General features: G+C 45.5%; 5 protein-coding genes, 1 long non-coding RNA gene and 1 other non-coding gene across 10 annotated transcripts; 3 read left to right on the top strand and 4 right to left on the bottom strand.

Annotated features, from left to right (window-relative positions):
• On the bottom strand, positions 3,764 to 8,035 carry LOC8077631 (ubiquitin fusion degradation protein 1 homolog). Of its 3 annotated transcripts, none has more exons than XM_021460282.1 (11): positions 7,875 to 8,035; positions 7,655 to 7,802; positions 6,937 to 6,973; positions 6,368 to 6,445; positions 5,562 to 5,586; positions 5,433 to 5,465; positions 5,178 to 5,299; positions 4,971 to 5,101; positions 4,597 to 4,820; positions 4,265 to 4,500; positions 3,764 to 4,154 (listed from the first exon to the last, which is right to left on the bottom strand). In XM_021460282.1, exons 3-11 carry the CDS (start codon positions 6,937 to 6,939, stop codon positions 4,065 to 4,067), a joined length of 942 nt encoding a protein of 313 aa, XP_021315957.1. In that variant the 5' UTR covers positions 6,940 to 6,973; positions 7,655 to 7,802; positions 7,875 to 8,035; the 3' UTR covers positions 3,764 to 4,064. The 3 variants fall into 3 exon arrangements, with proteins under 3 accessions (XP_021315957.1, XP_002451669.1, XP_021315958.1); XM_002451624.2 differs by having other exon boundaries at positions 7,655 to 7,692; XM_021460283.1 differs by lacking the exon at positions 7,655 to 7,802 and having other exon boundaries at positions 7,875 to 8,034.
• On the top strand, positions 7,488 to 9,115 carry LOC110434713 (mucin-1-like). Its single transcript, XM_021459419.1, has 2 exons — positions 7,488 to 7,501; positions 8,317 to 9,115. The coding sequence occupies exons 1-2, from the start codon at positions 7,488 to 7,490 to the stop codon at positions 9,113 to 9,115; spliced, it is 813 nt and encodes a 270-aa protein (XP_021315094.1).
• On the bottom strand, positions 13,073 to 14,825 carry LOC8077630. Of its 2 annotated transcripts, XM_021458574.1 has the most exons (3): positions 13,904 to 14,825; positions 13,665 to 13,740; positions 13,073 to 13,595 (listed from the first exon to the last, which is right to left on the bottom strand). In XM_021458574.1, the coding sequence occupies exons 1-3, from the start codon at positions 14,596 to 14,598 to the stop codon at positions 13,158 to 13,160; spliced, it is 1,209 nt and encodes a 402-aa protein (XP_021314249.1). In that variant the 5' UTR covers positions 14,599 to 14,825; the 3' UTR covers positions 13,073 to 13,157. The 2 variants fall into 2 exon arrangements, with proteins under 2 accessions (XP_021314249.1, XP_002451668.1); XM_002451623.2 differs by having other exon boundaries at positions 13,073 to 13,740.
• On the bottom strand, positions 14,975 to 16,745 carry LOC8077629. Its single transcript, XM_002451622.2, has 3 exons — positions 16,208 to 16,745; positions 15,609 to 16,066; positions 14,975 to 15,484 (listed from the first exon to the last, which is right to left on the bottom strand). Exons 1-3 carry the CDS (start codon positions 16,470 to 16,472, stop codon positions 15,101 to 15,103), a joined length of 1,107 nt encoding a protein of 368 aa, XP_002451667.1. The 5' UTR covers positions 16,473 to 16,745; the 3' UTR covers positions 14,975 to 15,100.
• LOC110434434 lies at positions 17,659 to 18,090 on the top strand. The gene is made up of 2 exons (XR_002451935.1): positions 17,659 to 17,810; positions 17,912 to 18,090. It is a non-coding gene; the product is annotated as an uncharacterized LOC110434434 (long non-coding RNA).
• TRNAS-AGA lies at positions 17,750 to 17,831 on the top strand. The gene has a single exon. It is a non-coding gene; the product is annotated as a tRNA-Ser (tRNA).
• Positions 23,066 to 24,787, bottom strand: LOC8077628 (WRKY transcription factor WRKY71). Its single transcript, XM_002451621.2, has 2 exons — positions 24,473 to 24,787; positions 23,066 to 24,363 (listed from the first exon to the last, which is right to left on the bottom strand). The coding sequence occupies exons 1-2, from the start codon at positions 24,629 to 24,631 to the stop codon at positions 23,428 to 23,430; spliced, it is 1,095 nt and encodes a 364-aa protein (XP_002451666.1). The 5' UTR covers positions 24,632 to 24,787; the 3' UTR covers positions 23,066 to 23,427.

Raw genomic sequence — 27,641 nt, 5'->3', positions numbered from 1 at the left:
TGGCTTTCTGTTTGAGGACTCTGGATTGAATCTCGTGGAGGAAAAGAAAAAAAGTAAAGTCCGTCTGACCAGCTCCACGATGACCTAATCACAATTCCACGTATGCGACTTTAGCTCAATGATAGGGGCACTCGAGTCTCAACTCACACAATGTAAATGAGCTAACTATCAAGCATGTCCCCTAAATATATGAGAGAATGCTCACACCATTTTGCCTTGGTGTGGCATGGTCCTAATAGCACGAAGTCACACAAAACTAATTGGTCACAACGCTATGAGAAAAAAATAACTAGTGACAACAAGGTCTTCATGGTACATTACATATGATTCGCCCATAACCAGCCTAGAGCATAAATATGTGCCTCTACTTGTTTCATATTGTTCAATATGGGGTAAATGCCTGAGAGAATGCTCACATTGTTTGTGTTGGTATGGCATGGTCCTAATAGCACAAAGTCACACAAAACTAATTGGTCATGATGCTTATAACTAGTGACAACAAGGTCTGCATGGTACATCACATATGATTCACTCATAGCCGCCCGTAGTATAAATATGTTGTAGCATACACTTGTGATCTCGCACCTTTGCTTGTTTCATATTGTTGAATATAGAATGGTAGGCACATAATGTTAGTTATGTGCAAAATATCACCGTTGGGATGTTAGAAAACTGATATAGGTTTATGTGGTTACAACAGAAGAGTTTAACCTGACTACTCGTGCGCACGTATAAATATTCCACATCCTAAATGCAACAACATTAGCGGTTGTCTCTCCAAAACTAGAATGCAAAGAAAATTTTTACTTAGGCACTAAGGACAACAAAAAATTGTGACGGCTCGCTGTCAGGAGGTGGAGGGTATCCCTTGGGAAGAAGTCAGAGTTGAAAGTTGTGCAAACGTAGTTGTGCAAATACTTATCTGGTATAATAAGGCATCACTAAAAACTCTAAAATTAGTGCCTGGTACAATAAGGCATTACTAACAACTCTAAAATTAGGACAGCCATGGTTCAAAACATAATAATGTTTCCTGAAGCCTTAAGATTTTAAGTGATCCATGCATAATGTAGCGGGGAGCGGTGAAAGATGTAGAAGTACCTCACTAAAGAGCAAGATAGATATGTGAACTATTGGTTAATAATATTCAACCTCTTATGTGAAGTACAAGTTGGTCGTACTATTTAGTTGCTTTAGAAGAAAAACTATGTAATAAGTATAGCCATTAAACTTATGGACTTCTAGTACTAAAGCTTAGTTATTCCCTTCTCTTAAGTTGCATGGAGTGTGTGTGGAGTTATAACTATGTATTTCTTTCTTTTAGAGTGATGAAGATGTATTCCTCTCTCTATGGATATGTGTTCAAGGATGCATTTCTCTCTCTACGTGTCTGTGTTTGTTATATCAAATGACAAAATATATTAACAATGTTATTAATAGTCCAATGCCTCATCATTTGCATCTGCAGTTGTTGACACCACATAGGCTCGTCTTATCTCCACATTCCCCTCACTCTCTCCCTCTCATAGCACTGCTAATACTACTAGATCATGGCTTCGTCTAGCTTAAGAGAGACTAGTTTCCTCCAATGTGTCATGAGTTGAGAGTGAGGTTCTAGGGGTATTTATAGGTGGAGGTGGAGTAGGGGCTACTCCAACACCATGTCAATGATCCAGGTGACATTCCTTCCTATGTGGTAGGATGCATGGTGGTAGTGGAAGAAAATTGAGATGGTTTAGCCATCATATGGGGTCACCCAATCCCCTATGGTGGGTGGGGGCATCCACTTTTCTTGTAGTGTGGGTATGAGGTGGTGGAACCACTTGATCACACTGGATGATGGAGATGTGGGCCATTCAATCTTTGGCACTTCATCCTCCACCCTTGAGAGAAAACACACTCATCATCCAAGGGCTATGAATGCTTGGGAGTGTGTTGGGAGGATCATGGCTAACTTGGAGTGGCTGATAGACCCTATGGTGGCATTGGGTGATGGCCATATGGGGCTAAATCAGGCTCATCTGTAGGCAGCTTCCAGAAGCACTGCTCATCATGATGGTGGAGTTGGTTTATCCATTTGCCATACTTGTGGAGTTGGCCGACGTGTCAAGTTGGACCATAAGCTTGGTTTTTCTCCACTTTGTACCTACATTCAAATAAAGGACATGTACATGTGGAACCAAGTTATTTGAACCAAAATCATTCATTGTTAGCTTATGTCCTTTCATATGTCAGTTTTGTGACATTTTTAACCAACCAGAATATTGATAGAATCGTCATCAACAAGACCCCCCACATTTAAGTCTTTGCTCCTCCTCAAGTAAAGGTTAGAGATAAAAGCAAACAATGACCATGATATCTTCAAGATGTATAATAAACACAAAGCTTAATTCAAGACATTTTATACAAGTGGGTTATATGGCACTGTCTATATCCTTCAGATGTTGAAAAATGGAACATATCTCAAAGCAAAATCATCTTCCAATTTTCACATCTTAGTACTTAGAATTTTTGATAATGTTTCAAAAGAAAGCACAAATTCATTCTTACTCCTCAAATAGCACTCTTAGATCACTCAAATGGTGTATGATTTCTTACCAAGGCATAACATGAACTTGCCTTCTTTCGTTTCATCATACTCTATTAAGCTTAAGTGGAGCCTTGGTAGGGATAAAAATAATAGTATGCTTGCATTGTATATATTGTTGTAGCACCCGATTTCAATGACAAAACCAGATACACACCCTATATGAGCCCAAAAAGTCAAATCTCACGTATAGCCACAAATAAGGGTAATATCAAAATACAAATGCTTAATGTATAGCGTACTTAGTATAAAAGAAATAACATTAGGTAGAAAATAGCAATGACAACTGACTGGTTGATCATAAGCCTAATTCCTCTAGACTATAGCAATCTGGTACCCATTCAGGTTTTTTATCCAAATAAAATATAAAGACAAGCATAAGTACACCTCATACTCAACAAGGATAATATAAGGTTCATGAGGCTCAAAAGCTTAATATTGGTTTGACTGCATTAGCTTTTAGTAAGGATAATTTTAAGCAATTGAGTAGCAACAAGTTTGATAAAAGCCCAAAATAACCACATGATCATGTAAACAAGAATAATGTATAGCAAGAAACAATAATCACTAGTACCATCAGTGTTCATAGTCTATTATATAAGAGTTCCAAGGCTGCTCGTGACCATGAGCATGGCTATTATAATAGTTTTTAACACTTTGCAAAGGCTGTAATTACTTATGAGCCGTGATTTACCACTTTCACCCGAGGTGATCAGCCTCTTGACCCACTACTAAGGAAAGTCGGCAGGGTTCACTATGAACTCTTTCAAAGGTTTGTCTAATAAGTGTAGCCTACTAGGTTTCTCCATCAACAAGCATAAGCTCCCCTCCAAGACTTAGAACAAGATTCGATGTGACGGAGAATTTGTCTCGCAAATTATTTGTCCAATCATATATTATTGTCCAATCATATATTAACTAGACTCAAAAAATTTGTCTCGCAAATTACAGATAAACTGTACAATTAGTTATCTTTTTTATCTATATTTAATATTTTATGCATGTGCCGTAAGATTCGATGTGACGAAGAATCTTGAAAATTTTTGAAAACTAAACAAGGCCCAAGTTTCCAACAACTCGTGCTTAACCACAGCAAGGAGTCCAGTTCAAAGACTTAGAACATGTTCCCAATTACTCCTAAGTGGCTAAGTCTGATTCGAAGACATATTAGAATAGTTGATGCAATTGTTGCATAAATCTCTGAACCACAAGCCGTCCATATGATTGCACAAGCTATATGTTTCACAGCATTTTTGCTAGTATAAGACGATAATATGTACATGCAAGCTCAGCAGAAATCCATTTCGGACAAGAATGGCTTTATACATCAGTTGCTTCCGGTGTGGCTGACACAGGGGTAAACAGTTCAGGAGAAACAGACAGTAATCTACCCAAAGAAGGCCCTCCCACAGAAAAAGGTTTTCCCTGATCATGTATGTCACTGGAAATACTGATAATACATTATCTTCCTATTTATTCAGCCCTTCAATGAGTATTTCTTTCCTGTGAATGCTGTGAATTTTGGGTCTTCTTTCTTTGGCTCCTCCTTTGCTTCCTTTTCAGGTGCCTACACATTAAATGCAAAATGTAACATCAAAGCCAGAGTCCCATAAGGTAATCACTTCCACATTATGTGTAGATGGACTCAAACAGCTCAAAGTGTTGTAAAACACCAACCTTTTCAGTGCGGCTTCCACCAGAGCCAGAGCCAAAGACAAGTTTTCCTGTGGTCTTACGTGATGAACTGCCCTGTGAGGTGGTGGCTGTTGAGGGCTGCACACCATTAGTTGCATTAGCTTGTCGCTTTGCAGGGGATGAGGCCTGCACATCTTTATCTTTGGAAGGCTTCCCATCCAGGCGCCTTCCTGAACCAGTGAAGGGGATGAACTTTGGTTCTTCTTCAGCTGGAGCCTCTGTCAAATAAATAAATAAAATGAAAAAATGAAGAAGCATGAAAAAATACATATGGGGAACAGTAATCACATCCAGTGATAGGACAAGAGCATTACCGGTAGTAGGCTCTGTGCTTGCAGGAACAGCAGGTTTTACTGGCTCGGGTTCTTTGTAGTCAAGTGGTGGAGCAAAGTCAACCTCACAGTCGGTCTCAATAATACTTATAGCATTGGAGGGCTTTGTCTCCACTATATCAATGTAGTACTTCTTGTTATTATACGCTACCATAATGCTGTCACCTGTAGTTAGACAAGAAAAGTTCCGCAAAGTTTTCTCCAAGCTGCAATAATGGCATAAACAGGCCATTAGTGTTCGAGGGATTCAATCGCTATTAATACCATGTAACCCTAGTCAGAGTACAGCAGTCATATGGGGAAGGATAAAAGGATGTTTTCACTAGGGATAAGAAATAGTAAAGAAAAATACTAACATTGCTTTGGGGTTTGAAATATCTAGAAAGTCTGTTGTATGAGGCTGCAACTTCACATATGTGCCCTTGGGGAGGTTGGCATTTTTTATGAACACCATATCTCCCTCTTGCAGAAGAAGATTTTGCATCATCTGAAGACCACACAAAGTTAGCTTTGTTGACATGATGATATAAAGAAGTGCAACAGGATCCTAGATCTTCACATACCCAATATGGCATGTAGATCATGCCTTCTTCCGCAATGAACTCCAGAACACCACAATGTGAAGTTCGTTCTGCTGCTGCATTGTGGACTTCAAATAGCATAGGGTATTCAATATGCAGAGATGCTGCAGAGAAACCAAAAAAAAATCAAAATTGAGAACTTTGAGAAATCAGTGTGGAAAAAATTGTCAAAAAACATGTAAGATCATTGTGCATGTCAGACTCAAAGGTGAGAAGTAACAAATGTGCCTAACTTACCAAGACGATCAAGAGCTGATGGTGGCATTATAACTGGAAAGAAGCCAAAAAATAATCCAGTAAACTTCCAATGGCAATTAAAATGGATATGGAGCTCAGAACTCAAAACTCAGGGAACAGAGAACATACTTTTGTCACCAGCCTCAAGTTGTGGCTGCAAAAAAGGTAAAGAGATCTTTTACAACAAATTTCAAAAATGCCAACTAAAATATTATCTTAAAAGCTACTCCCTCCATCCCAATTTCCAAATTACAAGTCATTTTAACTTTTTCCTAAGTCAAACCTCTCTAATTTTGACCAAGTTTTTAGACAATACATTAACAGCTACACGCTCAAATAAATGCACTATCAAGACATTTCATGGAGAATTTTAACGAAACTAATTTGATGTTGTAGATGTTGGTCCATTTTTCTATAAACATAGTTAAAGTTAGAGAAGTTTGAGTTAGGAAAAAGCTAAACTGACCTATAATTTGGACTGGGCCTGTAGTAATTATTCTAGCATTAGACGAACAGAATTTACTGCAGGATTCAATTCTGTTATCATAACATTAGAAGCTTAAAAGTAATTTGGTGCATCCTTTAGAAAGGCAAGAGTGAACAAACATGCCAACAAGTCGCTACTACAACTTAGCTACTGATAACAGAAAGATATTTTACTTGTTCAATTTCCAAGTCATTTTGATAAGAGAAGTTCCCTCGATCACAATCAAATGAAAATGCACATTTGAACCCAGCCTATGGAACATGCTTCATATGCATACGACAAAAGCAACTCATATGGACTAATAGAGTTGATTACAGTATCTCATAACGAACTACTATCTCATATAGTCATATGTGCCATGAAACTTGGCACAGCATGAAGCCATGACATGGAACAAAACATATTCAAATAGAAAACATGGCACCTCATCTGATTTAGATTTACAAACCTTGTCAATGAAGGACGCAGGATAGCAGCGGTAAGTCTGCTCGAAAGTACTTCCACGGAAGCCATAGCCTTCGAAGTACTACTCATGATGAACAAATGTATGAGAATTGAGGACACAACAGTGTGGTTGAGCAACGAATGAAATAAGTAACTTTTTTTGTAGAAAATTTGCACATGTGAAAGATGATAGGTGACAGCTCACAGCAACTATTTTAGTTTTGAGTAATGAGTATCGACAGCATATGTGATAAATGAAAGGAAACGATAGTTTGGTTCAGTTCTGCAATCAAATGCTATCGCATTGGCTAAGCAATGGGAGCAACCAAACAAGTATAATGGGAATACTTTCTGGATCTGAACTCACTGCTGCACATTAGACAGTAATGCAGACCTTGAGGAATAATCTCTTGGCATTGTTCGACTGTTCAGTTCTATCATCTACTTCCAAGTGGGGGAAGGCGTATATACCAACTACTTACATGATTCCATAGACGAAATTCTCCAGGCCTATAGGTCGCATTGTTAAAAAAAAAAAGATAAGAAAAACATAATTTTAGCTAAAGTACTTACCATTGTTTCCAACCAGAAGGTTAACCTCTTCTACTCCCTGGAATATGAGGGGGAAAGAGAGAATAAATTAAATGATGCAGACAAGACAGACATAAAATACTAGACGCTCGAGACATCGAGCATAGATCACAGCTGCAAAAGCAATAGCATTCACACTTGGGATCACAAGATGCAACATCGCAAACTAGAATTAACATTCACACTAAGAATATCGCCTGTTCGCAAACTGCTCGTGGACATGATGAGTTGATGACAACCATTTATGGAGGTAGAAAGATATATGCGTCATGGTATAGTCAGTAATTTTAAGTCCAAGGAAATTTGAGGGCAAAACACAAAGCAAAATTCAACGTCCAAATACTACTCTGCATAGTACAAGGTTCAACTATGTTTATGCTCACTGGGATGACAACAACAATACACTGATACAGCTTTCTGCACAGCGTGCTGACTTAACAAAAGTTAACTTGTTACTTGAACTGTTGAACTTGAACAAATAGACAGTAGTAGGATGCTAGCAGGGGCAGGAGCTGAGCTGACCCAATAAGGACATGGGTGCACACATGTACGCCCGATAATTTTTTGCAAAACAATCGAAAGTAGGCATAATACATGCATATACACTTGCAAGTAGATCAGATCCAAATACAAACACTAAGCTAGGGTTTGGGTGCTCGGTTGCGCACATCAGGAAGGGAAGACCAGAGGGCGGGCGTACCTGGTGGTGCTCGTCGCGGCTAAGGGCTCGAAGAAGACCTAGGCGTAGGGCGGCAGCCAGGGGCGGATCCAGTAAAGGTACAAGGGTGTACACATGTACACCAATAATTTTTGCAAAAACTTCCGTAGTTAGGAGGATTGTCAAATAGCTAAATAGCTTTAGGTTAGGGTTTCGGTGCTCAGCTTCGCATAGCGTAAGGGAAGAGAAGGGGTGGGAGTACCTGGTGGTGCTCGTCGCCGGCGAGGAGACCAAGGAAAGCTCAGCACCTGGAAAAGGGCGGCGGCGGCCCAATAGTCGTCTGGGAGCGACAGGCTAGCGAGAGACAGAAGGAGGGAAGGAGGGGATCCCGTGAAGGAGGGAAGGAGGGCAGCGGACGCAGGACGGAAGGGGAAGCAGGCGAAAAAAAAAACGCACCCTTTGAAAATTCGGAGATAATTAGGTCTTGTTTACTTGTAAAATATTTTGCAAAATCTATACTATAATTGAAATTTTCTCCAGCCAAATTCCACCTGCAAGATTAACGACTCACAGCACATATTCTACAGATTTAACGGCCCAGGATTTGCCTGGAGAAGATTTCAATTATAATAGAGATGATCACGACCTTACACACCTTCAGTCTCGCGTCAATCACACATCACAAAAATTCACCACGCGTGCAGCTCCGACACCCGCCGCGCGCGCCGCCGCAGCTCACCCGGCCGCCGCTGCTCGGCCGCCGCTGGCCGCCCCGGTGTTGCGCCGCCCGCCGCGCCCGCCGGAGCTGCGCCAGTCCGCTCGCCCGTCCGTCCTCACAGCACGCTCCCGACCATCACCCGCCACCCGTCGCCTGGCGCGCCTCCCGCCGCAAGCGCGGCCGCAGCTCACCCGGCTGCCGTAGCTCGGCCACCGCCCACCGCACCGCCGGCCACGAGCGCAACGCCCGACGCGCGTGCGGCTCCGTCGCCCACCGTGAGCGTGGCCGCAGCTCACCCGGCCGCCGCTGCCCGCCCCAGTGCTGCGTCGTCCGCCGCGCCAGTCCGCTCGTCCGCCCATCCTCGCAGCGCGCAGCCCGACCATCGCCCGTCCCCCGCTGCGAGCGCGCCTCCCGCCGCGAGCGCGGCCGCTGCTCGGCCACCGCCCGCCGCTCGGCGCGCCGTCGGCCACGAGCGCAACGCCCGACGCGCGTGCGGCTCCGTCGCCCGCGCGCGAGCGCGGCCGCAGCTCACCCGGGCGCCGCTGCCCGTTCCGGTGTTGCGCCGCCCGCCCGTCCTCGTAGCGCGCTGCCCGACCATCGCCCCCCACCCACCGCTCGGCATGCCTCCCGCGACGAGCGCGATGCGCGCCGCGAGCGCGGCCGCAACTCACCCTGCCGCCGCTGCTCGGCCACCGCCCGGCGCGCCGCCGGCCACGAGCGCGACGTCCGACGCCGGTGCCAGAGCCGCGAGACCGTCGCCGTGCTCCGTCCGTCCGTCGTCATAGACGGAGAGAAAGACATCTATGCAAATAGAAACTTTTTACCGTGTTTACTTTGTAAAACTGCTAGAGAGAAGAATTTTCTGATGGTTTGATTAATTATGAGAAAGTTTTGTGTTCACTTTACAAGTAGTCAAAAAAACACGCTTATGGTGATTTTAGCAAGTTAGAATACTATAAATTGTTAGAGGGAGATTTTTTTTTGACTTGCCAAATAAAATAGCGACTTGCTAAAACTAATGATTGCCAAACAAATCTGCATATCATAGTAGTAAAGGAGGTGGCTGCTGCTTTCTTGACCATGGTGGCATAGCAAGCGAATCTCATGTCAACTTGAGAAGATTCTTGATTTTTTTTCATGTTGCATTTGATTGTTTCATCTATTTTATCTTCCATAGTTCCTGCTTCAGATTAGTAAAGAAGTAATATCCTGTCAATGGCTTTAGTATTTGTATGAGATTGTTCATGTAGTATGTTATTTCACTTGAATAGTAGAACCAGTTTGATATGAGAATAGATGAGGCTCATTAACTTTTTTTAGTATAATTCACCAGATTGTCAGTTGGAATGGTCTCAGTTTGAGTATTTGTGCAATACAATTATACAAATTGCTTGTAGTAAAATATTCTATCTGGTGATTGCTAAGTTTTGATATGGTTTGTTCCTTAATTACAAAAGTTGGTGCTAATTTAGTCTTCAATATTCAGGCCTTAACTTGTGGTTTTGCTCCTGGTCCAGTATTCAACACTGAAAATTTCTTAGAACTTTGATGAACTTGGCAGATAGTTCTACTAGCGTGAGCACCGGCTAAAAATGGAGAGAATATAATGTTACACACTAGAATGCCAACTTTATATGCACCCTTAATTCGTGATGGGAGAATAAATAAATTCTATCTATATATTCTTCTATCTGGAGCAGTTTTGTACAATGATCTAGACCATCTGAAACTTCTGAATAGGAGTATTTTAATTTCTCTTTAGCGTATAATTTAATGTTTGCTTGTCTTCTTGGCATTGTATGATAGACTGAAGATAGGTACCTGATTTTGTCAGGCATTTTTTATTTTATTATTCCTTTAATCGATCTCTATAATTTTATTTTTTTCTAGCTTATTTGTTCAGTAACGCAGGTATACGCCTACAGTAACTATAATCAAGTATCTCATTTTTATGGATTTCTTACCAAGATTACAAGACAAATGATGGGCATTTGTAGATCAGCTGTATTTCTCAACTTTTCTACATAGCATTTGTTAAAACCAAATATATGTTCCTAAATGAAGTAACGTAATTTTCGTATAGACTTTTTTGTTAGTGTGGTAAGTTTATTTTTTAGTTTTATAATTTATTTTAGTTTTATAATTTTTTTCTAAAAGTCACCGTAGCGTTAGCACGGGCAATATACTAGTATGAATAGTACCAATTTCGTTTGTATTTGATAAATATTGTCCAATCATGTACTAACTAGTCTCAAAAGATTCGTCTCGTCAGTTCTGACCAAACTGTGTAATTAGTTTTTATTTTTGTCTATATTTAATACTTCATGCATACGTCTAAAGATTCGATGTGACGGAGAATCTGAAAAATTTTGCAAAATTTTTTGGCAACTAAACAAGACGTTATTACTAACAAATATGTCCGTGAAAAAACATCAAATGACTATAGAAAGTGATGACATAATGTTACATATCTATTAATTCTCTGGGTGATGACGATAAGAGAAAGAAGATACTAGCATATGTATTTATAGGTTTTTTTTTTGGAAAAACTGTATTTATAGGTTTGAGAGAGAAAATATTAGCATCCATACTTATAGGTTTTGAGAGAAAGAAAATACTAGCATATGTATTTAGGTCTTGTTTGGATGTTGTCGGATTTACCTCAATCCACATGTGTTGGAGTGGATTGGGGTGGAATTTAGTTCAAGTTCCATTTCAACCCACACCAATACATGTGGATTAATGCGAATCCGACTACATCTAAACGAGGCCTTATAGGTTTGGGAATGTGAATGAATTAGTATCATTGTAGATGACTGTCACCTGGACAAGTGTGTATGATATTACAGAAGCAGTTCCTCTTTGTTGAATAGGGTGAGAAAGGAAGGAAGACGCTTGCTTGTTTCCCTAGCTGGAACATTAACATTTGATAGAATGAGCATGTGTGGTACAGTGGTAGGCCATTTTTTCCTCCCAAAAAGAGGATACAAGGTAGGTAAAATTCAGAACTTGCATTGATATGTTTTTTTATTAACTTGAGTACCTGTTAGTTGAATTGATCTATATTGCCTCAGGTAAAACAGAGAAGGTAAGACAAGTGTTATTCTCGGTCTTTGTGCAGGTCGAATGTGGGCTCTCTGCAAAAACAAGGAATGACTACAATAAGGTGCTCTTGCCACAACAGCAATTCTTTTCAAAACGGTGGCAGCGGAGGCCATTGGTGAAGGAGGAGCTACCAATATGGGATGATATGATTGTGAAGATGGAGGGGATGGCGCAACTCTGTGCGGACCCTGGCGAGCTCTCTTACCTGCTCGGTTAACATTCTGCTGGCAGCAAAAATATGTATTTTGAGTTGTCTTTGTGGTTGTTTCAGTTTAGCTCCTTTCTGAGGGGCGTGGCGTGAGAGGAGTTTAGTCAAGAGTTGTTCATGTAAAGGTTCTTTTGGAGGAGGTAGTAGAATAGATGTGACATTGATCTAACAATATTTCAAGTTTTGTTTAGAACCAGGCTTAGGCCTTTTCCTAAATATAAACTAACAGGGTGAAAACATTGTGTATAAAATCTAACTTGAAAGTGAAAGTGAACAAATATAAGTTGGAGAAGAAAGCTTATACTGTTCACTTTCAGTCATGCCGTCATAATTGACAGTTAGATGGTATAACATATCTAACTTGAAACTATCGTCATAATGTTTTCTTCTTCAGCTTAAGGTTCCCACCCCCATTGTTCCCATCGCCATGAGATTTTTATCTCTATATTAATTGGTATATGGACGCCACCATACATTGGGAGCACCCTTAAGTCGAAGGATTGATCTATCGAGCGCTGGAACTGCCCAGGGATAGACGGTTCAATGCATAATAGTATAATGTATAATCCAAGTTACCTTTCAGGATTGGTTTCAAAAAGAGTAAAATACGCTGGCGGCCCTTTAACTTGTCACCCTGTGCCACTTTGGTCCATGAACTTGCAAATCCGAAAAAGTGACCCGTGAACTTGTCCGCCTGTGCCACTTTGGTCCCTGAACTTGCAAACGCAAAACAGTGGCCCCTGAACTTGTCGGTCTGTGCCACTTTGGTCCATAAACGTGTAAACGATCTTTCAACGCGTCAACAAATATTTATTTATTTCATAACTAATTATTAATGAAATGCTAAATTCACGAAATGTTTTGTGTAGCCTCTTCATGTGTACTCTGCCTAGGAAAAATATGAAACCTAGAAAACGAATAATTTTTGCTTGCTTTAAAATTATCTCTTTTAATTAATAAATGCAACGAATTGATATATTATTTGATATATTTGACGCTACGAATAAAAATATATCAATTTCGTAAATTAAATAAGAAGTGCTGACATCATTGCTGCACATCAGCACCATAAACGGTGCCATGCATGGCCTACCAGAGGCGGCCACGTGGTAGAACAGTGCCATGCAACCGGTGTCTGTTATTTTTGTATTTGCATGTTCATGGACCAAAGTGACACACGTCGACAAGTTCAGGGGGTACTTTTTCGCGTTTGCAAGTTCATGGACCAAAGTGGCACATGCTGACAAGTTTCGGAACATCTTTTTCGTGTTTGCAAGTTCATAGACCAAAGTGGCACAGGGCGACAACTTAAAGGGCCGCATGTGTATTTTACTCTTTCAAAAATTTTCGTAACTGTGAGAGAAGGGGAGGATGGTGGCACTGGCGGAGGGTAGTAGCCGGTCCCTTAAAAGTAAAAAAACACAACAAATAAGCGAAAAGAAAAAAAAAAGATTGGAGCCGATGAGTCCTATAACTAGCTATTACTAATAATCTATATATACATTTATAAATTATTAATTTTCTACAAACAACTCTCCATTCCAACAAGGTGTATATATGAAAGCCTGATATATGGTATGATAAATGTCTCCAAAGCGGAACTCTCCCAAATCCTGAATCTTTGAGGCATTAAAATAATATGCCACAACTCTTGAACGTGACAAATACAAGAAGAGAATCTCTCTATAAGGATGGAATCCAAATACGTCAATATACGCAGGGAAGTAGGACTTTCCACAACCCATGTCATCAATGTCAAGAGCATTATCTTCATCAGAATTCCAATCCAAACCATTATCCACTGCTGCTGTCTCTTTGTTGTTTCCATATTGTAAAATCCATGGTCTATCAGCTCCATGATCATGTTTTGGAAAATATGATATTTGCGTCAGGTTGGCGCCATGCTTCAATATCCACTCCGTGTTCCCACCCAGTTCATTTAGGAACCAAACCTGGAGGCGAAGTTGATCATTATCGACTAGAGCAAAATGTATCCTATTTTTTGACTTTCCAAGATAAACCTTGTCATCTTCACTCAGCTCGTTGGTACCGGCCGGCAGATTAATTATTGTATACTTATCATTGAAAAGGGTTATTCTGCAATAGTATAGAGACATTGTCAACATATATATATATATATATAGAGTTAGTAAAGCATATCTGTCTCAAGCAATATATATATATAGTAGATAAAAGAGAAAGAGAGAGAATAAAAATAAAAAAGAGATCGAGTTAGGAAACAAATAGGTGGCTAACATACCGCATAATAAAATCACCACACCAATAGATATAGAGTGCTCTATTCAAGTATGTAGCTTGATATTGACCTGACCCAACATAGGCAATGGTTGTTGCAGATCCTTCTTCACGGGCAAATAGTCTTTCCTCCCATTTTGTCGTGCTAGATGAGTACATACCCATCGTATATACCAATGGCGGCCATTGTGATCCCTCTGCCGATAGCTCATCCCTAAAACAAAAAAGATCTTGCATCGCAAGCACCTCATAGTAGTGTGGAGGCGGAGATAAAGTTGGGTCAAATACTAGGTACTTTGGGTAGTAGCTCGACCCAGGCGAGGCCGGATAGGGCGGCAAGCGCGCCCACTGCCTTGTCGCCGGGTTGACCACCTGATCATATTCGTCAAGGAGGAGGAGGCCATTGCAGCAATTCACAATGTAGGGTCTATTGTAGTACTCGAGCCCCTCGTAGTTTTGAAGCCTGCCGTCTATTGTGCGCTTCATAGAGGGCCGGACCAAGAATTCCGGATCTTCCCCCGGATCCCACATCATGACGAAGATGCCGCCCAGCGTGGTCGGGAGGAGGTCCTTCCGCAGGTCGCAGCGCGCGTCGACGATGGCGCGCCACTCCCGGCACACGCTGCGCGACACGGCCAGGTCGCGCGGCGGCAGGCGGCGGAGGACGTCCGTGAGCACGTCCTCAGGCAGCAGGTCCATAGATCTTTTTCTGGCGGCGGCCGGTTCCTTGGCGATCGCTCACGTAATAAGCAAGTTGAAGGAGGATATATATATATATATATATATATATATATATATATATATATATATATATATATATATATAAGTCAGATCGATCTAGGTTCCCTGAGGGCTGGGCTGGCAAGCTGAAAAGGCCGTGCGTGTCGTTGGGCATATACTGGCGCAAGGAACGAACTCATCCGTTTTCGCCACGCTTTTCTGTCCCCATGGGACTCTCGCTCACAGAACCGGCACGGTGAGGACGCAGCACGCACGCGACGGCCGAGTGCCGCCGGCGTATTTTTATTTTTACTATAATAACAGCTTGGTATATATTTTTAACCTGGAAGCCTGCTAAGCAATGTCTTTAATTTAGGATTTCTGAATCCTGCTATTTTACGTACGTACGCACGCTAGCTGTACAGTACATGTACAGACCGTACGGCACGCTACTACCTGCAACGAGACTGCAAGCGCAAGGTCACTGTCCCTGTCCGTCCCGGTCCCGCGCCCGCGGCATCGGTTGCCCCAGCGCCAGTGTGGCCGTGTCCTGCCACAGCCGCGCCTCCATCTCCTTCTCCGTCAGCTTCCGCTGCGCGCGCCGCAGCGCCGACTCCAGCGCCTCGATCCGCTCCCTGTCCCGCCGGTGCTGGAGCTCGTGCAGCCTCCGCTCCAGCTCCGTCGCCGAGACTCCTCCTCCCTCGTGCCGCCGCTCGCACGACTCGTCGCCGTCGTCGTCGCCCTCGTCGACGACCACGGCGCCTCGCTGATGGGAATTCCCGCCGCCGGTGCCGAACCGCCCGCCCTCCAGCTCGATGAACTCGCCGTCGTCGTCGTCGTCGGACGACGACGACTGGATCGAACACTAAGCAAACGCCGCCAAAGATCAGAGAATCAGAACGACGTGCCAGGCTGCCAGCCCGCCATTCGTTCCGTTCGCGGACGGAACGACATGCACGCACGCGACGCGAACAAAAATCTGTACGTACCTGATCATCAGGACTGTCTTGCTCGGTGTCGGACCTGCACTCTGGCGGTTGATGGCGCCGTGGTGGCGGCTCTGTCTCGAGCTCTGCTTCCGACGCCCGCTCCCCGTCCTCGCCGCGCCGGGTCTCCAGGCAGTTGGTGGTGGTCGTGTCCGAGACGCAGCTCGACGACGCGGTGGTGGTGGTGGTGGTGGTGGTCGACGACGACGACGACTGCAGGTTGTTGCAGGCTTTCGGCGCGACGAGGACGACGTGATCATCCACGGCGGCGGCGCCCTTCACCCTGCTAGCCTCGTCTCGGATCTCCTTGAGGAGCGTCTCCATCTGCGCGCGCACCTCGGCCATCCGGTTGAGCTCCACGCATGTCCTCGCCAGGAGGAAGAGCATGCTTAGCCCCATGCCGGTTTGTCCGGCCGCCACACCACCGCCGCTGCTGCTTCCGGCCGCCGCTTGCTTCCATCCTGCGATTTATATGAATTGAATACGATGGCCGGGACAGAAAGGCCCGGAACAGTCAGGGATGGATCGACATCGACGACACAGCTAGACGACGTGGATGTTAAAAGGAGAGACAGAGAGTGACCACGCGCGCGCGCGCGCACCTGAGGAGCCCACCGACGCGTCCTCGCTCTTCTCGGCCGCGGCGGCTTCCTTCCGGCCACCGCTTCCGCCACGCTTCCTGCCGAACCGGATCCTGGCGCAGGTGAACCTCGGGAGCCGCAGCCGCGGCGGCGTCTCCGACGAAGCAGGCGGCGAGGCATCCTCGGTTCCATCCTCGCCTTCGCCGAGGTAATCGTAGATCGTCCTCCTGTTCCTCGTGGGCGTCGCCTCTACTGCTTCCCCGACATCGGCACCGTCGCCAGCCATCGCGCGCGCGCAGGAGCTCAGAGCACGAGACGCGCGCGCGTCGAAGTGGGCGTGTGGAGTGGATCGGCCGGAGTGGAGAGTGGACAGAAGAGGGCCGAGCCCGGGCGGTAACGGAGATGGATGGCGCTAGTACGGTGAGGGCACGCGACACGTCGTCGTGTTCCTGTGTGCCGGACCGTGGCAACTGCCCCAGAAAAGAACATTCCATTTCCTATAGACGAAGGGGGGGGTGGTGGAAATCACCAGATTCCTCACTGTGGCTTTTATGCCTGTGTTCGATGTCAAGTCTTCTGGACCCATGGTAGCTAGGATAGTAGGAGGAGTACTGTGCATGCATGACATTATTTATTATTGCGATTATGTTGACGTGACATTAAGTAAACACAGGTGGATCAGCAGTGCTGCATCCAGCAACTCGTACACTTGGGACGACTGGGAGAAGGAAGGAAGAAAAAGGACCGATCAAGTCCAACATGGGGCCGTCTCCGTCTCCGTCTCCGTCTCCGTCTGTCTGATGCCCTCTCCAAATCATTGATGGATCGGCGACGCAGTGCTGGAGATTAGGCGGGTGAAAGCGACTCGCGCCCGGCTGGGGAGGCATGGGCGTGAATGCTGCAAGTGTCAAGCGCCCCATCAGCCATGGCCTGGCCCCGTCCGTGTCCATCTATCCCCGCCAGCCAGACGCCAGGGACCCCGCGACAAGCCTAACGCCAGCGGATTTTAATAAATCCGGCCTGCTGCTCGTCGGCTGACCGCCGGCCGGCCGCCCGCCAATGCAGGCGGAACGCGTCGGCGTCGGCGGTGAGGTAGCTGCCAGGCTGCGCCAGGAGCGAGGTGACCTTTTTTTGCTCGCGGAGTAGCTGCCGCCCGGTTCGCGTCATGAGCGGCGGGCCAGCGATGGAGTGGAGTGCATGGTTAGTGACTTGACGAGGGACGACTGATGGATCGATGGAGTAGAGCACATCCGAGATCGATCTCGTCTGATCCCGTGGACGGATTCGGACCGGCCGGTCGCAGTCGGCTGGCGTGGAGGCCGGTAGTTAGGGAACCTTCCAAACGGTGCACTGGCCGGTCGGTCCCACTCCCATCCCATAGGGTCTCCTCGCCGTCCCGTCGAGCTCACTCGCCACTGCACAGCATAAAAGCCGGCGATCTCGCGCGAAGAAACGCCACAACACGACCTGGCACCTACTCATCCGTCAGGGTTTATTACGAACGTTCAACTAAAATTCTGTGTTTGGCTATGTCAAAGTTAATATTCGAGCAGAAGCATAGCAGTGGTCGTGCCGGAGTGGTTATCGGGCATGACTAGAAATCATGTGGGCTTTGCCCGCGCAGGTTCGAATCCTGCCGACCACGACTTTTGTTCTCTTTTTCTTTACTTTTCCTTTTGGGCCAAGCCCACATTGCCCAGCCACTTTGGTCGTTTCCATGGACAGGTCTGCTGGCCCGTAAGCTTCTTACAGGACTAACTTGGGCTGATTCGTTGCCATTGTGAGACTGCTGGGATGTAAGCTTCTTTCCCGATAAATGATCTTACATGGGCTAATAGCCTCGGGCTGTAGCTGATGAGATCTTTATTCAAATCTTCTAAATAATTTGGTCCTTTTCTTTGTCACTGTATTTTTCATATGGCCTAAAGTCCTCATGTCGTTTCTTGGTCTCTTCACTCACTAACCTAGAGAGATATCCTCTACTCTTTTTATTCTTCCTCTATACATTGATGTCGCCTGCATGAGGTGTCGTGCTCCAGCGGACGCCCACCATTCGTCACTGGCCCTGAGGGCGACGAGCTCGGCTCATGTGCGGATAAAAAAACGCCAAGCTAAGTTTCTAAATAGACGATAATAATGACATATCTTAGAAACATGGAAATTATAGCATTGATCCAACTAACACTAAAAAAAGGATTGTATGAGTAGAGGATGGTTGTGGAAGAGATGACAGGTTAATGAGGATTAGGTGGACAATCACATGTTGGTACACATAGGCAATATCTCTAGTGTTTTAGGAAGGTTTCTTTTCAAAACTGGAGGGGCTTTGCTGCCCCTACAGGCCTTTATTGAAAGAATCCAAGAGTTCAGGGAGTAAAGCAAAATAGAGATTAAGAGACAAAGAAGGAAATAAAAAAATAAAAGAAAATAGGAGATCACTACATATTCTGATCCAAAAAATCAAGGAAATGGACTTTGATAACGAACTAGAAATAAACTGTGCAAAATATGCTTCTCACCTCTTTTCTAAAGGGTGGAGTCTAGAAAATACCCACTTATCATGATGACATAGTGTTTTGGCCCTACGGCTATTGGAAGAGATTGTGGGTTAGTGTAGAAGTAGAGGTGACAACCACAGTGTAGGGAAGGGTAGTAGAAAGCACTCGGCCTAGGCAAAAATAACCGAGAACCGAAAGCGAAACTGAAGGAACCGAAACCAAAACCAAAACCAAAAGAATCGAAACTGAAAAATCGGTTAACTGCTCGGTTCTCAGTTCTCAGTAACCGAACTAACCGATCAAATTTCGGTTCTAGGCTCAGTTAGTCGAAAGAACTGAAATTCACAAAACAAGCCCAATAAACCTTACATCTTAGATCTAATAACCACCTTAACCCTAGATATGTAAGGTGAATGACACACCCTCATAGCAAAACGCTCTCATATTTTTTAAAATTATAGGCATCTTGCTTTTTTAAAAAATCATATTCTTTTTTCTATGCTTGTGTAAATCTTCGGTTAGTTCAAACCGGAACTGAATCGAACTAATCGAATTGCTCGGTTCCAAGATTTTACGAATAACCGATTAGTTTTTATTTATAGAGAACTAAATTTATACCAAAAACTGAAGAATCGAACCGAACCGAATAACCCAATGCCGAGGCCGAGAAAGCACAGTAGTAAAGCTGGTTAGCTGGGGGAGGGGGGCAACGGAGACGGGAGAAAATAAGACAGTGCACGACTGCACAAGAATATGTTTCCGGTCATTTTGAATCGCGAGTTAGCTCGGAAGCGGAGCTAATTGCGTCCCTACCCCTTTGATTCGCGATCATATGATTCCGATAATAGATCTGTTGAGTAAGATAAATCTACTCCGGTCAAAAATACGATGTTGTACACCGGTCATGGATACGATCGATGTCGTATATAGCATCAGAAAACAAATGCCGGTCAGGGTCAAGTGTCTGCGCTTCAGGCATTGCAGTTCCCGCGCTAGTCAAACGTGTGCCGCCGCTACTGGACGACTTGTACACCCGAAAAGTTGCGGTCGTCCGCTTGACTGAATAAGCGTATCGTATGCAGTTCCGTATATGACCACGCGACTGTTCCATTCTCCATCTGATAAATCCAAAAACGAAGTGGACTGGTTTTTCCAAAGAAGCTAACAATTTGCACGAAGAAAACGACAGGTACCAGACCAGAGTAACTGACCAAGCTAAGCTCTAAAAGCCTACCCCACCATACGACAGGGAGCTCATCAAGGGTTCAGTATCAGTAGAAAACAAGTGGGCTAAAACTTCACCGGCGCGCAAGGCCAACATGTGTGGGCAGGTGCAGGTCCCATGGGCTTGACCTGCCCCGGCTGCTGCCGATCTAGCGAGGCCCCCTCGTCGTCGTTGCGGCCGGGTGGAATCCACTTGATCCAGCTGGGACGTGCGGAAAAATGGTACACGGATTGCGGCGCGCACGGTCGGCGACGATGGAGATAACTGTTCGCTAATTTATTATAAAAAAAATATTGTTTGATGGTAGAAAAAAAACTATGGCTTATAAAATAAGCGGACGAGCTTGATCTTATTTAGTTGCAATTTTTTACAAAATAAACATTATATTACTTTTATCTGTATTTAATAAATATTTTCTAATTATAAACTAATTACGCTTAAAAATTCATCTTATAAATTACAGCCAAATTATATAATTACTTATTTTTTTATCTATATTTAATACTTAATGTGTAAGATTCGATATAACTAGAAAGACCTTAAAAAACGTTCTGGGCTCTGAACTGATTTTTGCAATACATGTCGTTTAGCCTGGTTCAACTTCGAGATGGACGCGAGTGGTCCTGTGACCTCGGTCCCCACCTGCATGCGGCTGCCTCGGGCCTCTCCTGCATTTACGGCGCCTCCCCTTCCCTCCACTCCCTAATCGCCTAAAAACGAAAAAAATGAATGGGCACAAGACTCCAACACCAGACCTCTAGGCTCAAAGCCTTCGACACCCCCTGCTAACAAGTTCACCTCTTAAGCTTTCATGTCTAGTATGCATCGGCTGCAGTATTTAATAGAGGTAAAACTGGAAGATTACTCTTAATTAATGACTTTTTGGTAAGTACAATCATGTTCTAAACGTCATGTATTTCTAGTATAGAGGGAGTACAGATAGAGCAGCGTCCTGGGCGGTCAATCGGCAAGCGCAGCAGGCTAGTGGGGCGTTCGGATGAGTCCGTCCGTCCGGTCGTCCACCGCCCCATGTTGTGGCCGGCACAGTCGTGCGGTGATCGCGACGGGCGGCGACCTCCGAAGTCCGAACCTTCCCGTGAAAGACCTCTCTGTCTATCTCTGGACGGACGGACAGACAGGCTGGATCGCGAGAGAGAGTGAGTGAAGAGTGACAGACGACGGCCCTCTGCTGGATTTCTACGGTTGGCAGTCCAGTTCATTCCACCCGTTATCCTCCTTTTTGTTCCCCGCCCGTGATGGTATTTGTTTCTAGACGCCATGACTCAAGTTGATTCGGTGGTTAACTTAGGTCTTTAGATCCAATTTTTTTTTAGATTTTGACACTGTAGCACTTTCGTTTTTATTTGATAAACATTATCCAATCATGAAGTAACTAGATTTAAAATATTCGTCTTATAATTTACAAGGAAACTGTACAATTATTTATCTTTTTTATCTATATTTTGTAAAGTTTTGGGTTTTTGGGTGTATCTAAACAATTGTTTAGTTAAAAGAAATTTGTAAATGAATATTATAGCATTTTTATTTATATTTAACAAATATTGTTCAATTATAAATTAACTAAATTTAAAAAATTCGTCCGCAAATTACAGATAAACTATATAATTACTTATTTCTTTTATTTATATTTAATACTTTATGCATGTAAAAACTTTTGTAAAATTTTTGGAAATTAAACAAAGCCTTATTAAGGACTTGTTTAGATGCGAAGAAATTTTGGATTTCGCTATTGTAGCACTTTCGTTTGTTTATGATAAATATTGTCCAATCATAAACTAACTAGGGTCAAAAGATTCGTCTCGTGATTTACAGGCAAACTGTGTAATTAGTTTTTGTTTTCGTCTATATTTAGTGCTTCATGCATGTGCCGCAAGATTTGATGTGATGAGGAATCTTAAAAACTTTTTGGATTTTGGTAGGAACTAGACAAGGCCTAAGTGAAAGGTGTAAGTGCCTGTGAACCGACGACGGCTACCTGAACGAGCGAGCGACGGTTGGGCCTTATTTACTTCTACTTTAAAATTCAAAAATTTTTAAGATTTCACGTCACATCAAAATCTTTAGACCCATACATAAAATACTAAATATAGTCGAAAATAAATACTAATTATACAGTTTGGTTAGAATTTATGAGATAAATCTTTTAAATGATTAGATAATAATTACTATAAATAAATAAAAGTATTTAATAGTGCCGTGAAATTTTTCGGTTCCAGAACTGAACACGGCCTAAGTACTGTTACTGTAATTGGGTGTCGATGCTAGCTACTACTCGTACGCGCCTACGGGCACCAGCACGGTGTGGGTGGCAGTGCTCGGACGGCACCGTGGGCGGAACGGAACGGGGGAAGCGGAGTCGTGGAGCGCCGGACCCGCCGGACCGACCGCACGTGTTTGACTAGCACCACAGCTCTGCCCAGGAGACCGGGCCACCGCCAGGCGCCAGCCCCGCCGCCGCGGCGGGCTTGCGTTTCCACCCAGCTTCCTTCCCGTCCCGCGGCGATGCGATGCGATGCACCGTCGCACGTGGGGTACGGCCAACCCCGGCAACCCGCTGGGACGAGGGACTTTCCTTGCGGTCTGGTCTGGCGTCTGGGCCCCGCACCCATCCCGCCCGGTCGCCTACTTTTCAAACCCAATTCTCGGCAAACTACGGCTTGTTTAGATACCTCAAAAAAAAAAATCTAAAACTTTACAAGATTCTCCGTCACATCATATGAAGTATTAAATATAGATAAAAAAAATAACAAATTGCACAGTTTATCTGCAAATCACGAGACGAATCTTTTAAGCCTAGTTACTCCATAATTAGACAATATTTATCGAATAAAAACGAAAATGCTACATTGTCAAAGTCCCAAAACTTTTTCATCTAAACAAGGCCTACTACTCTACTGTCTACTCCTGCGTACGTACGTACTCGTACGCCCATCCTTTTGTGGATAAGACCCAGCTGAGATGAATTGATGAAGATCGCGCGCGTGCAAAGGGCGGGCTAATGCTGGGTGGCCCACTGCTCAGTCGCGCTTACTACTTCATGAAGTTTTCAAATTCAAATTCTTTAATTCGTAGTCTCGTGAAACATACTACTACTACTTTGGCGTACGAGCGACCTCGTTTCAATTCAATTCAAACTCAGAAAAAATTGTAATGATTTCATTTGATCAATTGGATGAACAGTTCGCCTACAACTACAAAGTACTAGGGATTGTACAATTTCATGCTAACATGTCCTGTGCTACTATTTCGCATGTTACATCGTCGACCACCCGGCGTAATGATCTCTGCTCCCTTCCATGGACTCCGGTTGTTCCTCTTCCTCGTGCAGCACTACAGATCCTGATGTCTTGTTCTGTTATCGCTGTTTTGCTCTAACAGCGATGAACAGAGAAAGCAGCCAGCGCAGTTGTTGACGATTGCTGCGTGGGTGCACGACAATCTGAGCAAGAATCTCGTGTATGTGATGCCAATCGAACCGATCCGATCCGATGCGTCTGTCAATCCTTGGTAGGCGACAGCTCGAGGATCCGGCCGGACAGCGCGGTGACGAGCGCCGCCTTGAAGCTGGGGTCCCTTGTCAGCGTCATCGCCATCTGCTCCGCGAGGTTGCGCCGGATCATCTCCGACGCCGCCGCGGCCACGGGCTGCTCAACGTTCATCGCGACACCCTCTTGCTGCAGCAGCTGCAGCTGCGGGCGGTGCGGCGCCGGTGCGGGCGCCGGTGCGGCCGGCCTCGGCGGCGACGGCGGCTTCGCGACGGCAGCGGCGTTCTTGGTGGCGCCCGGGGCCGCCGAGCCGTCGTGGGCAGCCTGCGACGGCGCCGCCGGTGGGGGCTGGCCGTGGTTGTGCTCGCCCTCGTACGTGGCGACGAGGATGGAGGTGTCGTCGGCGCTCCGCTGCACCTTCTTCTTGACGGGGCATGCCGGGGCGAAGGAGCAGCGGAAGTATGCCCTCGGGCACGGGTTGTCCTTGGTCACCTTCTGCCCGTACTTGCGCCACTGGTAGCCGTCCTTGACCACCAGGCTGAGGTCGGCGGGGTCGGCGTGCACGTACAGCTTCGACACCTTGGGCTTGCACTCCTCCCGGATGCGCTTGCACGGCTCGCCGGAGGTGCACTCGTTCTGGTCCGGTGCGGCGAGGCCCGGGTGCTGCTGCTGGTGCAGGTGCGTGCCGTGCTGCTGCTGCTGCTGCGCGGCGGCAGGCGGCGCCGGCGCGGTGTCCATGCTCTCGCTCTTGCGCTTCCGCGACGGCGACACGGACCCACCCTCCGACGTCGACGACGGGTTGTTGTTCGTGCCCGCGGCGGCGGCGGCCACCATCTCCGTGTACTGGCTCCGCAGCGCCTCGTACTTGGACGCCACCGCCGCCAGCGCCTCCGTCAGCCGCCGGTTCTCCTCGCTCATCCGGTGTAGCTCCGTCTCCAGAGCCGCGACCTGGGTGGATCATCGTCAAAATCAAGGAAACAATCCGTTAGACTCTCGGCTCCGTCAAGCAAGAATGAATCCATCAAAGCCGTCCAGGAGTATATGTATATATGTATACCTCTGGTTCTTTCTTTGGAGGCAGGAAGTTCTCCTCGACGAGGACCTTGGGCCGGGCCAAGGCGACGGCGGCCACCGGCGCCTGGTGGAGGCTGAGCGGCGGCAGGCCGACGTGCAGGTCAAGGCTCAGAGAAGGTTGGCTGCTGATCCATGGATCCATCTGCTGGCTAACTAATCTCCTTTCCCCTCGGTGTCCGAGCAAGCTACGCCGGGGTCCTGTAGAGCGCGGTGGCCGGAGAAGAGAACTGAAGACTGGGAGAGAGAGAAGAGGAGGAGGGATGCTTGAGGGGAGCGTTCGAGTGGCGAAGGCTCGGTGGCGAGGCCGGATATATAAGAGCGGGGCGGGGACTCGATCGAGGACCAGGGAAAAGAATACCGGATGGTCCGTCGTCTCGTCCGTCCGTCCGGGCGGTCTCAGAGGCTTCCCAGCGCACGACGTCGCCATCACGCGCCCACGCGCTTGTCTTCTCCTTTTCTCTGGTCGCGCGGCGAATCAGCAGCTTGGGCTGAGAGCTGAGCTGGGAGACCGCCTCCATAAACAAACAAGGGGCCCCGTGGAATTCGCGCACGCGAATGTGGTGGGGGAATACACTGGAGTAGAAGAATTGGGGACTGGGGCCTCCCGCCGGGCAGGGTCGGGAAGGGCAGTGGAGGTTGCCGCTGGACCAGGAGGAGACGTGACTGACTGTGATGGCGACGCCGACGACGAGGCCTCTTTAGAGTAGGGCCATATTTGTCGCGAGTGGGTGGGAGGGAAGCCGGTGATGACTTTGGGTGAGCGAAGCTCGGTTTGGCCTCTGAAAGCATGTCGGCCTGCGGATGAACCGAGGCGAGGGGTGATGACGATGGTCGCCGGGTTGGGTGGTGGTGGCTGCCCCAAGTCAAGAAAATACACCACACATGCTTACAAAAGATTTGGGGGGAGGAATTGACGAAAAGGGTGGGCAATTTGTCGGAATTGCCCCTTGGAAGGTTTGGGTTTTCCTGGGACGAGGGACGACTTGTTGACCGGCCCTTAGCAGCCGGGGTACGGGAACATGGGCACGTTCCCCGTTCCGGGAACTTCGTCCCGAAACGTGGAACGGGAACATCATGGAACATCGTTCCCAAATGAGGTGGAACACGAATCATATATAGGAGCAATCATAGGAACGTCAGTCCCAAGCGACTATAGAACTTCGTGGTGTGTGTGCATACTGTGCCGTGCCCGTCCGTGAGCGGTCGGCGAAAAATCTAGATGGTGATTGACTCATTGGCCTAGACCTGCAATGAGCCTTAAGGTTGGAGTTGGACAGCCCTAAATGAAACAAAAATACAATAGTAAACTATATCACGCTAGGAATCGAACTCATTTGGTTCAAAACAACACGTAAAACTACCTGAGCCAATCACTACGTCCCAAACACGTTCCTTTAGAAAGTGGAACGCGTTCCGCAACTTAAAGGAACGAGACGAAGCTATATACCCCCTACGTTCCATAGATTATGAAAATATCGTACCACGTACCACGTTCCCGTACCACGTACCCTATGTTCCGGGAACTTGGCTGCTAAGGACCGGCCTTTTGGTCGGAGCCTAGTAAGGCCTTGTTTAGTTCACCATGAAATATAAAAAGTTTTTAAGATTCTCCGTCACATCAAATCTTGCGCCACATACATGAAACATTAAATATAGACGAAAATAAAAACTAATTACACAGTTTGTCTGTAAATCACGAGACGAATCTTTTAATTCTAGTTAGTTTATAATTGGACAATATTTGTTAAATAAAAATGAAATCCGAAATTTTTTCGAAACTAAACAAGGTCTAAGCTTTCCGTTTCTTTTCCGAACAGTTTTTATTTATTTATTTATTTATTTATTTTTAAAAAAACAAAGTATAGTCTGTAGTGGTACTAGTAGCTCTAGTTTAGGTGAGGCAAAGATTTGATTATACTTGATGGCTGCTGGGGTTTTTCTCGCTTGGCGAGCTCCAAACTTGGGGTGCCACAACCAGAGTCCAAACTAATGGAATCAAAACCGGCCAACTGTCAACAAGTAGTAATACTATCGCCGTGCCTTTGCCTAATTCTGACCAAACATCCTTTCTCTCAACAGAATAAGTACTAGGACTAGTACTCCTCTACTTGCAGACTCACATATAGTGCTCACCGCAGGGGTCAAATGCTGCACCATTTTTTATGACCACCCTTTGCCGAGGTTTAGGTCACAACCAGAAGCTGTTCTTGACTGACGGCGCAGGCTTCTCGCTAATTAATTCCCTTCTAGCTAGGCTTCTAGTAGTAGTACTTCTAGAACGCTGCATGCCAGGAGCTACTAGTGGTGAAAACGCTCTTTGTTTCTCGCTGCGTGTTCAATGGACCTGGCCGGACGGTGAAGAGGTTAGCGAGACAGACTTGGCATTGACAGAGACAACGGGTAAAGCTCACGCAAAGGACCGGGCGCCGGGACCGGACCTGATCGACGACCTCCCATATTTGCGAGACTCCGGGGAAATCTGTCTGCTGTCTTGTGTCTTCCTATAATTCACAGGGACTTTTATGGCCTTGCTTAGTTCACCCAAAAACCAAAAAGTTTTCAAGATTTTCTATTACATCGAATCTTTCGACACATGCATGAAACATTAAATATAAATGAAAATAAAAATTAATTGCATAGTTTAACTATAAATTACGAGACGAATTTTTTAATTGTAATTAGTCCGTCATTAGATAATATTTGCCACAAACAAATGAAAGTGCTACATTAGCAAAATTCAAAATCTTTTCGCATCTAAACAAGGCCATCTCTTCGTTCCTTCTTGCTCGATCGGCCAACAACGGGCCATGGCGTGTGGCTAAAGGTTTCGTCTCAAAATGGTAAACGTTGCCAACAAGTTGAGGTGATTATCCATCCCGGAGTTTAATCAGTTTGTTGGTGTAATAAGTTTTCTCTCCGCTAGTCGTCATTGACTACATCTTTTACACTACCTTAATTGGTCGTGCAAAAAAAAACCTCAGGCGGCTGGACGGAGAAACAGATCCAACCAAGCTCACAGCCTAGTCAGCAGTCTTAATTCCACTGGAACTAATCCTTCTCTCTGCTATCCAGAGTGATACTACTAGTTTATTTAAAAAATAAAATAAATAAATGGTGTTACACGACGTCCCTGTCACGACACAATTCGGGCA

Source organism: Sorghum bicolor, chromosome 4 (assembly GCF_000003195.3).
Source record: "Sorghum bicolor cultivar BTx623 chromosome 4, Sorghum_bicolor_NCBIv3, whole genome shotgun sequence".
In the NCBI taxonomy this organism is placed as follows: domain Eukaryota; kingdom Viridiplantae; phylum Streptophyta; class Magnoliopsida; order Poales; family Poaceae; genus Sorghum; species Sorghum bicolor.
This window is presented reverse-complemented; position numbering and strand designations above follow the sequence as displayed.

Bases quoted from the DNA above. Each gene is read 5' to 3' on its own strand.
- LOC8077631 (XM_021460282.1), bottom strand. The intron at 5,466-5,561 runs GTATGTTCTCTG...GCTTCTTTCCAG, and splicing joins ACTTGAGGCTGGTGACAAAA to TTATAATGCCACCATCAGCT. The intron at 4,501-4,596 runs GTAATGCTCTTG...TTTATTTGACAG, and splicing joins AAGCACAGAGCCTACTACCG to AGGCTCCAGCTGAAGAAGAA.
- LOC8077630 (XM_002451623.2), bottom strand. From the start codon at position 14,598: ATGGACCTGCTGCCTGAGGACGTGCTCACGGACGTCCTCCGCCGCCTG. The intron at 13,741-13,903 runs GTATGTTAGCCA...ATACTATTGCAG, and splicing joins TGTGGTGATTTTATTATGCG to AATAACCCTTTTCAATGATA.
- LOC8077629 (XM_002451622.2), bottom strand. From the start codon at position 16,472: ATGGCTGGCGACGGTGCCGATGTCGGGGAAGCAGTAGAGGCGACGCCC. The intron at 16,067-16,207 runs GTGCGCGCGCGC...TATAAATCGCAG, and splicing joins CGCGTCGGTGGGCTCCTCAG to GATGGAAGCAAGCGGCGGCC. The intron at 15,485-15,608 runs GTACGTACAGAT...GCGTTTGCTTAG, and splicing joins AAGACAGTCCTGATGATCAG to TGTTCGATCCAGTCGTCGTC.
- LOC8077628 (XM_002451621.2), bottom strand. From the start codon at position 24,631: ATGGATCCATGGATCAGCAGCCAACCTTCTCTGAGCCTTGACCTGCAC. The intron at 24,364-24,472 runs GTATACATATAT...TGATCCACCCAG, and splicing joins CTCCAAAGAAAGAACCAGAG to GTCGCGGCTCTGGAGACGGA.